The sequence below is a fragment of the Passer domesticus genome, chromosome 2 (genome assembly GCF_036417665.1).
Source record: "Passer domesticus isolate bPasDom1 chromosome 2, bPasDom1.hap1, whole genome shotgun sequence".
NCBI lineage: Eukaryota > Metazoa > Chordata > Aves > Passeriformes > Passeridae > Passer > Passer domesticus.
The window spans coordinates 28,018,923-28,033,606 of record NC_087475.1 but is presented as its reverse complement, the minus strand read 5'-3'; the positions used below and the strand labels follow the sequence as shown (position 1 = coordinate 28,033,606).

The 14,684-nt window shown below is 38.3% G+C and overlaps 2 protein-coding genes across 18 annotated transcripts in view; one reads left to right on the top strand and one right to left on the bottom strand.

Annotated features, from left to right (window-relative positions):
* Positions 1-5,786, top strand: part of CCDC138 (coiled-coil domain containing 138) — a 38,300-nt gene extending 32,514 nt beyond the window's left edge. For all 14 annotated transcript variants that reach the window (XM_064407925.1, XM_064407923.1, XM_064407921.1 and 11 more), the window contains 3 exons: positions 1,241-1,342; positions 2,334-2,563; positions 4,378-5,786. The gene's annotated coding sequence lies outside the window, so the exon portion shown is untranslated. The remainder of the gene's footprint in view (positions 1-1,240; positions 1,343-2,333; positions 2,564-4,377) is intronic.
* A 217-nt stretch (positions 5,787-6,003) lies between these two features.
* The window catches only part of EDAR (ectodysplasin A receptor), a 72,116-nt gene continuing 63,435 nt past the window's right edge, over positions 6,004-14,684 (bottom strand). For 3 of the 4 annotated variants that reach the window (XM_064407937.1, XM_064407938.1, XM_064407939.1), the window contains 7 exons: positions 14,305-14,391; positions 13,039-13,167; positions 12,876-12,950; positions 12,500-12,572; positions 11,627-11,786; positions 8,816-8,876; positions 6,004-7,442 (listed from right to left, as the gene is read on the bottom strand). In XM_064407937.1, the coding sequence (XP_064264007.1) occupies positions 7,123-7,442; positions 8,816-8,876; positions 11,627-11,786; positions 12,500-12,572; positions 12,876-12,950; positions 13,039-13,167; positions 14,305-14,391 (905 nt within the window). In that variant the 3' untranslated portion in view covers positions 6,004-7,122. The remainder of the gene's footprint in view (positions 7,443-8,815; positions 8,877-11,626; positions 11,787-12,499; positions 12,573-12,875; positions 12,951-13,038; positions 13,168-14,304; positions 14,392-14,684) is intronic. The other variant, XM_064407940.1, reaches the window with a different exon arrangement.

Genomic DNA, 14,684 nt, shown 5'->3' with positions numbered 1-14,684 from the left:
ATAATGGCAATGCATTTAAAAGAGACACATTGAGTACAGTGTGGTTTTTAATATTGGTCCCTTGTGGTTTATATACAGTATTGTTTACACTCTAGAAAGTTGAATCACAGCTAATTTCAAGTTTTTATAATCTAAATGTTAGGTTTCTGTTAAAATGCAAAATAAAAGAGTTTTCCAGTCTGTTAAATATTGATGCATTATACTGATGACCTAAGCATTAGACTAGTCATTTTGATCTTATGCAGATTTTTCAAGGCCAGGTTAGATGGGGCATTGAGACATTTGGTCTGGTGAGAAGCATCCCTGCCTTGAACATCTGCTTTTTGAGCCAGCCCACCCCAGTTGTTCACACCAGCCCTTGTCATGGCCTTGCTCAAACGTCCCCATCCTGTTATTATTCCCCTGAGTGACCTTGGCAGTCTCTGTGGGGAAGGGGAAGAGAGGAAGCCAGTTGCATTCCCTGCTGTTATTTGTGGATTTGTCTTGGGTTTTGGAAATGACAGATTTCTGTCAAGTTGGCCACACTTTGGGCGTCTCTTTGTGTTGTCTTTCCCTCACAGATGGAATCCAGAATTTTCTGTGGATTCTTCTGCTTTTGTGGCATTTAGATACTATGAGTATCTACATTTCTTCTACTTTACCTTTCTTCCAGAAAGCTGTCTACAAGAAGAGATATTTGAAAAAGTACCTCTAGCTATTTCCTGCATCTCCCTGCTCCCTAAGGAAACATGTTGTATGTGATCTCAGTTTTCTGGTTTCCTGCAGAGGAATATGCTATTTTAGAGATACCAAACACCTCTGTCAAGAGGTGAATTAATATCCATCCAGAGAATATAATCTTTCAACCATTTTTTGTGAGAGAATTTGAGGGGAAGCGAGTGACATGATGACCACTCGCCCTTAAAAGAAAGGCAGGGACTCTCACACTTCTTGTGAGCTGATCAGTTAGAACACAGAGCTTCAAACTGGCTACAGTCTGCCTTGTCTTGCTTATGTTTAGGTCTCCAGAAGTGATCAACTACCATCACTGCCATGAAACAGAAAATTTCTTGCAGTCGCAACCTACTGCTTTAAGAAAAGATAAAGAATTAACACACAACTTTGTCTTGCTGGTTTTCATTGAAAAAAACATTAAAAAGTCAACAAGAGTATTGCATCTCTTCATGTTGAGGCAGTTTTCCTACCAGAAAAGACTACCAAATATGATGAAAAATAATTTCCCTTTTTTTTTTTCTTACAGGCCTGTCTACTGTAGAATTGTAATCACCCTTGCTGTTTATAAAAGGTTTCCTATTGATAAATTTTTCAGACCTCATCTACAAAGCCTAGATTTAGCAGATCTGTGAGTAAGATTGTTCCCTGGGCACAGGACAGTTGTATTTGCAGAAGCTTGGCACAGCTAAATAAAGTAGGCTAACATTACCCAGCCTGCACAGTTGTGCTCTGTTTCTTCATATTTGTGACTTCCAGCAGATGATAAAAGGTCTGAAAGTGGGATTTCAGTGTCATTTTCCCGTTCTCCTGTGCATGACTGGCTTGCATCTCTTCCTAATGTTATGTAGCTGAATTTGATATATATAATAGGGAAAGATTTCTTGTAGCAGATAAATTTCCTTGGAAGGTGAAGGTATGCCGAAGGCAACATATTTTGAAGAGCTTCTATTCATGGTCAGCATCAATGTCTGAAATATATGATTTAACTTACCAGACCAGATTTAAAAGGAGCTGTAAGTAGAGCTCATAATTCAGAGCTGTTTCACTGAATCCTTTAATTATATACTGAATTTTTCACCTAAAACTTATATGGCTTTGGAGATTGATGATCTGATAAAAAGCATTTATCTTCAGGGTAATGTATTTAAATGTAGTACAGAAAGTTGGAAATTTTGATCTATGAAACAATTTGGTAATCTTCCACTTTCCAAATGGTTAAAGGGACTGCAGTGGCAGAGCAGTGACCCCCTGTGTTCCTCTGAATGATGTAATGCTCGCTCATTTTTAAAACTCACAGAAATTATTGTAAAAGTAATAGTGCTGTGCAGCATTGAGATCCTGCCTATTCCACACCCCCGAAGAGCACTGTGATGGGCAAAGGCATTTTTATGTGTTATACTGACTCCTGTATTGTGTTGTGTCAAAACCACCACTATCCATCTTGTCTTTTGGGCTGATGAAACACTTGAATGCCATCTTCTGACCATGGTTAGGATTATCCTTGCTTATTAGACTTTTGTTTTTTACATAATTTTGAAAGCAAGTGTATCTATGACTCCCTCATTACTACTAAAAGAGATAACTTTGAACAAAATCACTTTCTGTTTGCTTGCTTGTAGGTACTTTTTTTTTGAGTCATCCTGAGTTGAAATGTAACAAGATATAACAAGACATTCTGATCTCTAAAGTCACACTGAGAGAATTAACTGAGGAAAAGAGATCTGAGAAGCCATATATATTTTTTCCCAGAAACCAGTTCTCTTTGTGCTCATTACTCAAGCATATTTAGACTGACCCAAGGAATATTTCCCTGAATATAACATGTCTCTCTGATCACTGCAGCTTAATGGTAAGTAATTGCTCTGATAGATGTACCCAAACTAGGGCTGCAAATTCAGAGGCCAGGATACTGCTAACAATAGTTGAAAGGTCAGCACAAAAAACATTCCTACTAATAAGTTTACTTTAAGATCATCTTCAGGTCCATAAAATGGCATCCTTAGTACAGTTAATTGTGTACATCCTTAGTACAGTAAAAATAATCTATCCAGCCTCAGGGGAAAAAAAAGTATCATACGGTAGAGTTTCAAACAGGAGCATAATATCCCACCCACACATCAGCTTTTTGGAAAAGTAGCAGGCTTTTGAAGAAGGTTGGAGATAACTAGTGTTGCCAGACTGGTTTTTTGCTTTGAAAGAAGCAATATTCTAGTGCATGGATTCAAGAGTTATTTATATAAGAAATGCAGTTAAACATAATTTCTCAGTTTATGATCCTTCAAAGCTGCAAAGTAGCAGCTGGATGTCTGCTTGATTTGTCCTCCTCCCTGCTGAAGTATGAGGAAGTGTGAGGAGGATTTTTTTTCACAGCAGTCTTGCACACCAAGGCTGAATTTCAGAAGCAGATGCTGAACTCTGTTTCCTCCGTGGTTCAATTGTCCTTCTACTAATCAGTCTTCAGCACTATCTCCTCCTGATTTTTTGTTTACTTCTATGTGGTAGATTAAGTTGGAAAATAATTCCTGAATTGTCTTGCTATACTAACTTGTATCCTTATACAAGCTTGTTGTTACAGCAGTCTCAATTATTAAAAAAATCTCTTTCTTAAAATAAAGCAGATGGGCAAATGAGATGCCTGTGTGTGCCCTGTGTAACAGCTAATCACTGATGCCTTCTGCAGCAGGGCATACAAAGCCTTCTTACCATTCCTCCCTAAGTATTCAGACAGTCTAGTTTCACAGAACAGTGGCAAAAAGAAATCAACATTTTCTGTCCTTGAAGAGTAGTTGATAGTGATAAATTAATGCCTGAGGTAACAGGTGCTATGCATTATAAATCATATCAAGAGCACTTATTTGGATGTGGGGATAGAATATATATGCAATATTATGCATCTAGAACTAGATACAGCCTGTGACAGTCCATTCTTGCCCTGTTTATATTAATATATTTAGTGAAATGTGCTCTAGGAAGCCTCTCCCATATATAATGAGCGCATGGGCTCAGTTTTATTTTTATTATCAAGACAAGTATAGAGCTTGCTTGCAGAAGAGTGACTTCTGCATACAGGAATGATTGTTGTACCTCTGGGTAATGATTTTCACCTGCAACAGTAAGAATTAATAATTAAGAATCTCTTAATTACACCTTCCCTAATACAAAGCAGGACTGCTGAACTGTCTGAAGCTTAGAGTTTGCCAGGGAGAAATGGAACTGGCATGGAACTTTTCAGCTCATAATCCAACCCATACTGCTGGCCATTTATGCACATGCTCATGGATAATGTGAATATTATTAATTATCCCAAATTACAGCATACAAAGGCATTCAGCTGTTGTTGCTTTATACTAAAAAGCTGGCATCTACCCTTTTCAGCCCAGCTTACCTCTCTTCTTTTTATTTATGCCATCAGTCTGGGACCATCAGATACTGAACCCTAGGTACAGGACAGTCCCTGACTGCAACCTGAAATCAGAGAAAGTCTGCAAAGCCCAGCAAGTTTCTCTAAGAAAAAACTGTTTTTTTCCTTAGACAACATTGGTCAGGCTAGGAAGCTGGGATTAAGTGAGGAAATTCGTACAAGCTGGTAAGTAGTTCAGTCTGGAAGAAATCCAACTTGCTCCTCTGTATATATATATTTTTTTTTTAATTTTTTTTTTACAGAAGCTTGCAGTTCTTCTGGTGGTCCCACCTGTGCAGCCTAAGACTGAACACAATTATCCTGTCATGAAGTGAAAGCTTCCAGTTAAGATTTCTGGTAATGTTGTGAAGTACTGCTAATTTAGAAATGCAGAATGAAGACTTGCTGATGAGAGTACTGTTACTGTGACTTTACTGACCAGTCTCAGAGTCTGCAGAGTTTTCAGTACACAATTAAAAACTTACAGATTCTCTGAGGAATGGCAAGGGGCTTGGCATTTTCACATTACTTTCAAGGTGAAATACTGAATACAAATTCTCTTAACAAAATGGTTTCTGCTTCAAGTTTCCTAAGTGATGCAGAGAAGCAGTATCCTACAGGAGTGCAAAGATTGCTCCATATATGTTACCAAGACACTCCCATAGCACAGGAATGCCCTTGGCTAACCTATTTAATTACAGATTTATAAGACAATATGCTATTTAATCAAAGAAACGGCTAATACAACTGTGTTTGACCTCTTTCTTTTATTAGTATATTTTATGTTCATATTTTACAATATAATAAGTTATATATACAGCATTAAACAAAGTTATTAGAAAGTAAGCTTTGGCAAGACCTACAGGATTCTTTTTTTTTCAATCCCATACATCTCTTGTATAACAATAAAAATACTGTATACTAAATAAAATAATGTTAAATAGTCTGTGTTCGCATTGGCACCATCAGTTTCAAAACCCTAACTTTTCATGGCCCAATAAACATAAAAAGAAGAAGATTCCTGTATCTTCTTTGTCTTCTTTTTTAACAAATATGTGATGTGTTGTTTTAAATGGCATATAAAACACAGGAGGCAGTCCACTGAATAACACTGTAGTTACACACTGGCACAAGAAAAATTGAATCTTGATGGTTTTTGTTTTCTTTCTTTCTTTCCCTTTTGGTTTTTGGGGTTTTTTTAATTTATTTTTTATTCTAGTAGTAGTAGTAAAACCTGCAAATTCATGGTCTTGAAAATCATGTTGAAAATTGCTGAGCTCTAAGCAGATCTAGAAATCTTATTGAAGCCTTTTGAAATCTGTATGAATTTGTCATTGATTTCAAGACAGGAATTCCACACCTAAATTCAGCATCAATCAGCTAGTTAAATTTCAAATAAATGCAGCTTCCTGCATCATTGAAAGAAGGTTAAGATCTTATGAAATTTGGCATATGCAGATTAATGAAAAGTGTGTTACGAAGTGAAAGAAAGGGTGGAAAAAGAATGAGAGGGGGGATATGTTGCAGTATTTAGTTCCCCTGATATACAAATCAAGTGCTGAAACAATACTAAATACGGATGTTAAAGGGTGATGATAAATGTTTTCCACAATTATGATACTATCATAGATAATATCTAGTTACTAAGTGATGGAATACTGGTTGTTAAATTCTGGGTAATAGTAAATATTTTTAATAGCATTTTGTTCAGTTGTGCATTTTGGAATTTAAGAAGTACTGCTTTGTAATTGACACGTCTCTTAATTTAGTGGTTGCACTTGGTGAAATCTGTCATCACTATTTTGGCTATAAATTAGACAAATAGGTTTGGTACAGACACTGACCTGTGGTCTGAATGAATTATAATAAATTTTAACTGTGAAAATCAGACATTAATTTAAAGAAAACCAAATTAGGTCAATTTTTGTACTTCCCAAACTCACAGTAATGCATTACGTTCCAGATGAGTTTAATGCCACTGGTGGATTCTGTGCTCATGGTCTAGGCTTACAAGAGTACAGCATTAAAAACACTTTTTCCTCCACATTTCAAGTCTCTAAAGAAATCTACTCTTTTTGCTCTTTGTATCACATGTGCACCACTGTTGTCTGGAATTCTTCTGTCTGGAATATAATTTGATATATAGATGTCACTATTGGAAAAGTATATTTTTAATGGTAGTGGACAATCTGGTTTTGGTTTTGCTTTTTTCTTAACAGTAAAGAAAAGAAGATTTTGCTCTCCACTTGCAAGGAGTAACTCACCACTTTCACTGCCCACTTGCTAACCAGCTTGTCCTCAGCAAGTCAGCAGTTTGAATTTATAATTTCTGAAATGTCAGAATGGACCAAGAGTGCATTTACATGCATTATGTAGATTGTTTTGAAGCACTTCAGTCTGTAAGTTATGGTGACTCTTTTTCCATGTAGCATAGTTAGTCAATCTGAGGACTGTGCATATACACCTATGCACATAATGCACATAATTCTAGATTCAACAAACCCATAATAAGTGTAGAAAATGAAACTGGTTGGAGCAGATAGAAATGTATGTGCCTAATGTGTATTAATTGATACTGTAGCTGTGGTACTGCTTCTGACTGTAACTGTTGAACCATTGAATGAAGCCCTAAGAGACATGAGTATTTTCAGAGAGCTATTTAATGCCTTTCCTGAAGGCCAGGCAGGAAGGGTATCAGAAGGGTTATTTGCCCTTCTACTCATACACAGACTGCAAAATGGATGTTTGTGTCTATGCTTATTACCAGTAAGTTTTTAACATGATCATTTTGTTTAATGACATGTTTCATGCCAAGCTTCTTGGGAAATTTCTGCTCTCATTTTGGTAGATGTGATACTTCACTTTCAGAAGTCAAAGAAGAGCTTCCCATTGGCTATTGTGAGCAATTATGTAGGAGAAGCATCAATGGTCTTTAGTCCAAAGTCTTTGATGCAGTGCTTAGTGGAATCACACTTCTGATGGGGAGGTGCAGGGCCCAGGCAGGCATGTCAGGATGTCCCTGCTGGTTCAGGAGCCGGCATTGCTTGTGCCCACTCCAGAATGTCCGCACACAAGGATTCAACAGCATCCAATCGCTCGATTTGCACCAGTTTGGTGAGCAGTTCTGGGATGCTGTAGCCTGCCGTGCTGATGCGGTCAAACAGCTGCATGCCATCTGTCATGCCACCAATCTCATCCCGCTTCAGCCCGAAGCTCTCGGCGAGGTGACGCCACGTTTTCACTATGGCTTTCTCTGTGTTGTAGGTCGAGCTGAGCATTCGGCTGGTCTTCTCCAGGCAGTCAAATGGCAGCTCTGTAGGGCTTAGACCTGCAAAGGAAGGGGGGGATTGTCAGGTGGCTCTGGGTACAAGTCTTGACATTTATTAAAGTACAACAGATTACACTGTTAGCAATGAATACAGCTAAAACCTTTAAGTGATAGTACATGATTTTGTCTAGGTCCAAAGTTACTACCGTGTATTACCAAATAAATTCTTCATAATGACAGTAGGATATCATAATTAGGGTAAAAAGTTGCTTGGAAAAGAAGTAATAGATAGGTTGTATGAATTCCCATGGCTCTGCCCTTTCCTTTAACAATTTACTAGCTGTCAGAAAAAGTATATTGCACTATGTCCCTAGTGAGCAGCCCCATTAATAAACTTCTACACGTCAGGCTCAGTGTTTGAGCTCCAGAGACACCTTTGACCCTTCCCTGAGACTGTCACTGGCAGCTGCTAAAACATATCTGTAATTGAAAGTTGCCCTCATAGGAAAGTGAGAAGTGAGGTGAAGCAATGATGCCAGATGCAAGCATAAAAATCCCTGCAAGTGCTTAACTGTCATTACTATCGTGAATCTCTAGGGAGGATTTAACATTCGTCCTGGGGGAAAAGGCTATTTTTCTCCTGAACATATTTTCTATGTATTCACATTCAGAAAACAGAGGAGAGAACCAGCTACAGCATTTTTCCCAAACCAGATTTTCACTTCTGTAGTTTTCCTGCTTCTTACCCATCAGAAATAACCTGATGGGAGACAGAGCTCCCTGAATTACAGCACACTCATAAATGTGCACACAAAGTGTGTGTGTGTGGAAAGTAAATGGAGTCACATCTCCTGTTCTGCAGGGAACTTAATTTGTATATCCTGCTAAAACAGTTCAGGCAGTCAAGTGCTAAACAGGGTTAAAACACTTACAGCCTGGAAGCTCTACATTTTGTTGTGACATGTGGGACAGAATTTAGAGAAGCAGAGTAGGCTGAGATTTGTGTCTTACCCTCAATCCTGACCCTCCCCAAATCACACTTTCATATTTGGAACTTTTTAAAATCTGTTATCTAAAGAAATAAGACCAACAGGTTTCCTCTAGATGGGGAATGCAAAACTGCTTCTCTGCATCTTGGTTTGTTTGTGTGTCCCAACACAGCCCCCCACAACTCTTCCTGCTCTCCATAGGAAGGAAGGCCATGCATATGCCCGGAGAGAGTCCGTGGCCTGCTCCAGCCCAAGCCCAGCCTGGACAGCTCTGTGGTCAGGGCTGACCACAGGGCTCCTGGCAAGTGAATACAAATCTGCCTACAGAGTGTCTTCTTTGGGTTGGGACTATTTTCCACGGATAGCCAGGGGCCTTTCTTACTTTATAGCAAGTGCTTGTGATCTGATTTCATATTTTAACATAGGCGCAAATGGTACACTCACCTTCTGCAACGTCACATACGTTAGCATACACGTCAAGTATCTTTTTCCTTCGACTTTGAATCTAAATGAGAAGAGATTTATTTCATTAACTTTTCAGTTACAGGATTAAACAATTAGCAGACAGCAGTTCAAAGCCTGTGGGACCTCTCAGTTTCATGGGGTCATCACACAGTGTCGTCAAGGGTCCCTTTTGAAGACCCAAAGAAAATGACACAGCAATTATTCCATGAAGCATAAATATATTTCTGATTTCACTTGGCACTGCTGGAGATCTTTAATTTCAACTTCTAGACTTTTTTGAGAGCAAGTACTTTTCTGCTCCAACTGCCAAGAACGAGGACAAATTCGGTACCATATATGTGTGCAATGATGAACGTAGGGATCTCTAGATAAACCAGGTCAGGACTGAACACAGGGAATTAAATTCAGACTGAAATTGCCTTCTTCCAATAACCTAAGAACACTGTAGAGGAGTGGCTCTTCCTTTCTGTCTGTTGATGTAGACCTGCTTAGTGTATTACTAATTAACTGAAATATTTTACAGATAGATTAAGAAAGAAAAAAGCAAAGTTTTGGAGAGGAAAAATCTGAGGGTCCAGGGGGATCTAGTCATTTTTGACAAGCAAGAAACAAGACTCAAAACCTGACATTTTTCAAGCTAAAAATGGACACTTTTATATAGTTTCATTTAGCAAAGTATTCTCAAGTTTTGGCTTTGGATTTGATGTGGAGTGAAAACAAATGTCAAAATGTCATGAGCTCTCAGGGACTGAAATTTTCTTCCCTGAGCCAGCTCTCATTAGGACTGAGCTTTCTGAAAAGCTGTCTTTTTGACAGGACTCTAGCATTATCTCCACAAATTTGTCACTTTTCACTGCAAACGAGGCTTGAATAAAAGCTCTGCTTCCAGTACTTTGTTTTGTGGAAAGATTTCCCTCACTTTATTTGGGCAGTGAAGGGCAAGGCAATCAGTGATGTGGGTTAATGGGCTTGCAGCTGGAGAGCAGAGCATGGCCGCTCCACCTGCAGTGCGAGCGCGTTGTACTCACTCCTTCCTCCAGGAATTTACCTGTGCTAAGTCAGTCGTGTTGCCATTGTAGGCTTGGATTAGCTGTTTTAGAACCTTGAAACCAGGAAGTTTATTAAAACTCCTCCTAAGAAAGCTATTGGGTACTTGTTTTCATTCTCCTTTCACTTTTAGGGTAAAGAAGCAGGTGAAGTAATTACTTCAAGAATTACGGAAGATGCTCTTTTTACCAGAGCCAGAAGATGGGGGTTTTTTTAAACCTTAAGCTGAAAGCAAACAGGAAATGTTTAGCCTGATGATCCTCTTTGTGGCTGCACATTGTAAATGGGTATTTTATAACTAGGAAAAAGAAGACTTGGTTAATAGCAAGCCTCTAATTTTCTTTATCCCTGAGTCTAAGTGCTCTGAGTACTCTTTCCTGTGTTACTAACACTACTTAATTCCCAATCTGAAGAAAATTACTGCTTTTCCAACTTCTGGCAACTGGCTTAAGCGTGACATCTAGGTATGGAGTGGAGAATCTTGATGCAATCTGCTCTTTCATTGAAAAGTCTGTCTTCAGCCTTGTCAGCAGTCTTTAGTCCATGAGGATGTGTTAGAACAAGTCTGGAAGAAGTAGTCCATGCTTTAGGTGCACTTATGAGCTATCTATCTAAATTGCTTTGGAGAATGTATCTATGATATAGGGTCTTTCAAAGGTAACCTGCTTCTTATGACATATTGTGATTTCATGACTACCCAAGGTGTATTATCCTGTTTCAAACCAGTGCTTACAGAAGTATCATAAAGTTGGATATTTAGAGAGACCTCAAAAACCCAAGCTTTAAAGTGTGAGCATTGAAATAGTTATTTTCAGATGGTCATAATTATCTACAACTACAAAACCATTTAACTTGCATTGAGATTTTGTGTGTCTGATCTCAGTGGAAAAGTGGTGTGTTTTAGAAATTTTGAGCTGATTCTCCCAACAATTTAAAACATGCAAACATGAAAAGATGCATTTTCAAACCTATTTTTTCTTAAACCATATCTGATATTTGATATTAATGATGTGATTTGTACCTAGCTACAGCCATTTTAAAATAAATTAGAAATACTAAAAAATCAGAGCAGACAACTTATTTTTGAAGGTAATTTGACGTTAACACAAACTGGAAGGTTGTGTGGGTGAGATGTGGCCTTAACTGTGCCTTAAAATACTCCAAGTGAGATAAAAAGCCCTGAACAGTACATGCTCAGCAGGAAGAAGAAAAGGCCTTCACAGTAAAAGAGTGGATTACAGTGTCCTTCAGAGCACAGGAATCACCTTCAAACCATGTGTGTGTTTTTCAAAATTCCACATGGAAACCAAGCACAACACCGGATATTGTTGAGAAGTCTGTGCTGTGGAAATACCAGTGCAGCTGGGTCAAGGTACTCAGATGTTCTGCTGTCAGCCAAATCCAGCCTGCTTCATTATTTTACTGTCTTAGCATTAGCTATGACAGGGGATTGCTGTTATATGGGTGTTTTCTTTCTTGAAACTATAAAATATAATACTCAAAAAAGCAAATTAATTAGTCTTGTAGAAAATTTTACTTCTATCCCTGAAAGCTATACGTATGCATATATGTCATTATGCAAAGGAGATTCTATAACAGATTTGTCTGGAGAAGCTCTTGTAAATCAGTCTGATCTACCCTACTATGATTTGGGGGGGGGGGGGGGGGGGGGGTTGATTTTTTTTTTTCCTTGAAAAAAAATAGAAAAAGGTTCTCAATTTTTAAATCTCAAGGTAGCCTTACCCCAGTTGATTTATTGCTTGTAGAAGATTTATCTCTGGCCAAATGCACTAAAGATAACAAGCATCTCTCTGGAGTCCCTTGCTTGTCAACTGCAGCTTCTTCATCACTATCCATGCTCCGGCTTAAAAGTCGTTCATTCTCAGAAGATGCATCATTTTCACTGTAAAATGAAGGATATGGTTATCTTGACTCCAGTCACCCTCTTTTTGCTTCCTGAGAATAATGAAATAAAAGTGTTTTCCATGTTTTAAAATGCCTTTCCTCTGAAATCTTGTGAATGTACCTGCCTTCACCAGCCCAGTGTGTATGTGCAACGCCCACCAAGCCCCACACTCACAGGTAGCTTGTGAGAATCCTTTCACAGAGGGATTTTCCAACTGAGGACAGTGTTTAGCCCAACCTAAAAATGTTACCCAGGCAATTTTGGCTGCTGGGCAGAGACAAGATGTGGAAAACTGCCACACCATGCCATGCAGATGATGCTAGGGACGAGGTGTTCCCTTAAGGCCTGTAGCAGCTATTTTTACTCTTCCTGCCTAGAAGGGAAGGGGAACCTCAGTAAGGCCACGTGAGTGAGAGCTGCACTCCGGTCCCAGAAATTAACCTATCAAAAGAGGAGATGGAGGCCAAAGAGCTGATGAATTGGTCACAGAGGGAATGGGGAGGACACAGGCGTCTCTTCAGAATGTGTGTTATCATCTCTTAGAAACCAGAGGGGAAGAGCCTACTAAGGCATCTGGTCTTTGCCCTGCTGCAACAGCTTGCCAACATACCCACCAAATTTCTTAATGTGTTCCACTGTACCAGGATGAATGATGACCATGTGCCTCCCCCATTTCAGTGAAACAGGCAATATATTTATTTTTTACCCACCTTTTGACAGCCTTAGCTGGAGTTGCTGTAAGTTTTTCAAACTCTTCTTTTTCAGAGAATATCACAACATTTTCTGTAGAACAACAATTAGAGAAGTTTAAATTGGCAATAAGTTTCCAAACCAGTGCCTTGTGTCAGGAGTTAGTTCTGCTGGCAACCCTACAGACAAAATAAATCTCTCTGCTATATTTTTAATTGCTATCAGAGGATTAAGTGACATTCTGGAAGCACAAAAACTAGTATAGGCAATTCTTCAGTACACTGATGAGGGTTTTATATACTCCAAAGGAGAAAATGTAATTAAGATAAAAGTATTAGGAATACTTAAGCCCAGTGTTGTCTTGGATAGAAAAAGCAAAACTAAAACAACTTGTACCTTGCACTTCTTTCTTCTCTTCTTGTGTGTTAGCCTGAGCTTCGACGTTTTTTACTGAGTGGCTCTTGCAACAGGCTAGAATATACAAATATAACACTAATTATTATCTGAATCTTTCTAAAAATAACATTTGCAACTAAAATTTTACCTACTGAACAATTACCTTGAGCAGATGGCTTTGTTTTTACAATGTAAAACATGATGATGAGGACAATGGCAATAGCCATTATGAAGATAGTAGACATAGCAATTATAAGAGCTGTAGCCAGATGTCCTTGTCCTGAAAGATCTGCTGGAATAAAAAAAAATAAATGAAGGAGCAACTCTTAGGATCAGAGACCAGTTGACAGTTTGAAGTCTGCTCTACACATAGTTTGCATAATTCTTTAGTTGATCTGAGTCTTGGTTACTTTGTTAAGCATTGAAAAACTTAGTGCTGCATCTCAAAGGCAAGTTAATTAAAATTGTCTCAAAATTTTGATATTTATGCATAAACCAGTTAGTGGTATTTATTAAGAATATTTGATGGTATGATCCATCAGATACAAAGATGTAGGAAATGGTATTTTATTGTGGGAAGCTGTACATAAGCAAGAGTAGAAGCTTTTATAGCACTGCATTCTTGGAATCAGCGTTGACAAGACAAAAACCAGTAAATATACAAAGGGAATAAGGGCTAAGATGACTGTTGATAACTGTTTGTGGCTGCCTCAAAAGCTCTAAGTTAAAAGGAGGACACAATGCACACATAGAATAATGGATGTTTTTCTAACAGAAACTTAAAAAGCAGCATGGCTAAAAGGTGAACTTAAAGTAAGCTAGGTGAAAAGATATTCAGAAAGAAAACTTGAATGCGAAAGGCTAGAATTGAAAAGGTGTGAAAGGATGCAGAAAATTATAGATATGCTAAAAGGCGTGAAAGCTTTAATTTCTCTGAAAATGTGATCCTAACAGTCATGTTTTCAGACAATACCAAGAAGAACAGCATTGTCAGTACTTCATTAACTGCACCTTTCCCATTTTGTCTTCTCAGATTCAAAAATTTTAAAAGCCAAATGATCGTGCTGAAGAACTGTTTATGTTACTTCAATAAGAGACTGACCATATTTGTGCATGAAGTTATTTTCACCATTCTAAGCTAAGCTTTGATGAGGCAGAGTGCTATTTCTGTAAAGCTACAAATAATGAGCTAAATTTATTGCTGGCATTACTGGGTACAGCTCAAATACTTTTTATGTTCAGCTGACAAACAGCAGTGTTGATTAACTGAGAAAAAAAAAGAATTCTGAATTATTTCTAATAGCAGTTCTAGAAATCTGGAAATAGTGACGTTGAAAATAGCAACAGATATTTTCAGTTTGGTTGCACTTTGTTGATGCCCTTTTGAAAACAAAGAGCTGCTAAATTAACCCTGTGAGTGCATTCTTACCTTTGTGAGCATGCTGGTAAGGTGAGAAAGTGCTTGTGCCTGAGGTGCTTGGGAAAATGGCTGAAATGCCAGAGTTAGAGCCTGCACCTGCAATATAAAAACAATGCCATAAAATTCCCTTGTTTCTTTGTCCAGTCAAAGGAATAGGTTGGCTCACAGAAAGAGAGCATTTACTTGCCTTGGTTGCATTCCCAATTATTAGCAAAGGACCCAAGAACTACTTGCTCTTTGAGAAGTCCCTAATCCCAAAATGTGTTACTGATACACTGAAGGCTGGGTTACAGACCATGCTTGTGCACACTGTCCAGAAGGAGTGAAAGCCAAACTCCTGAACAGATATGAACTCAGAAAAAAATGCCAACTGTTACACATGGATTCCC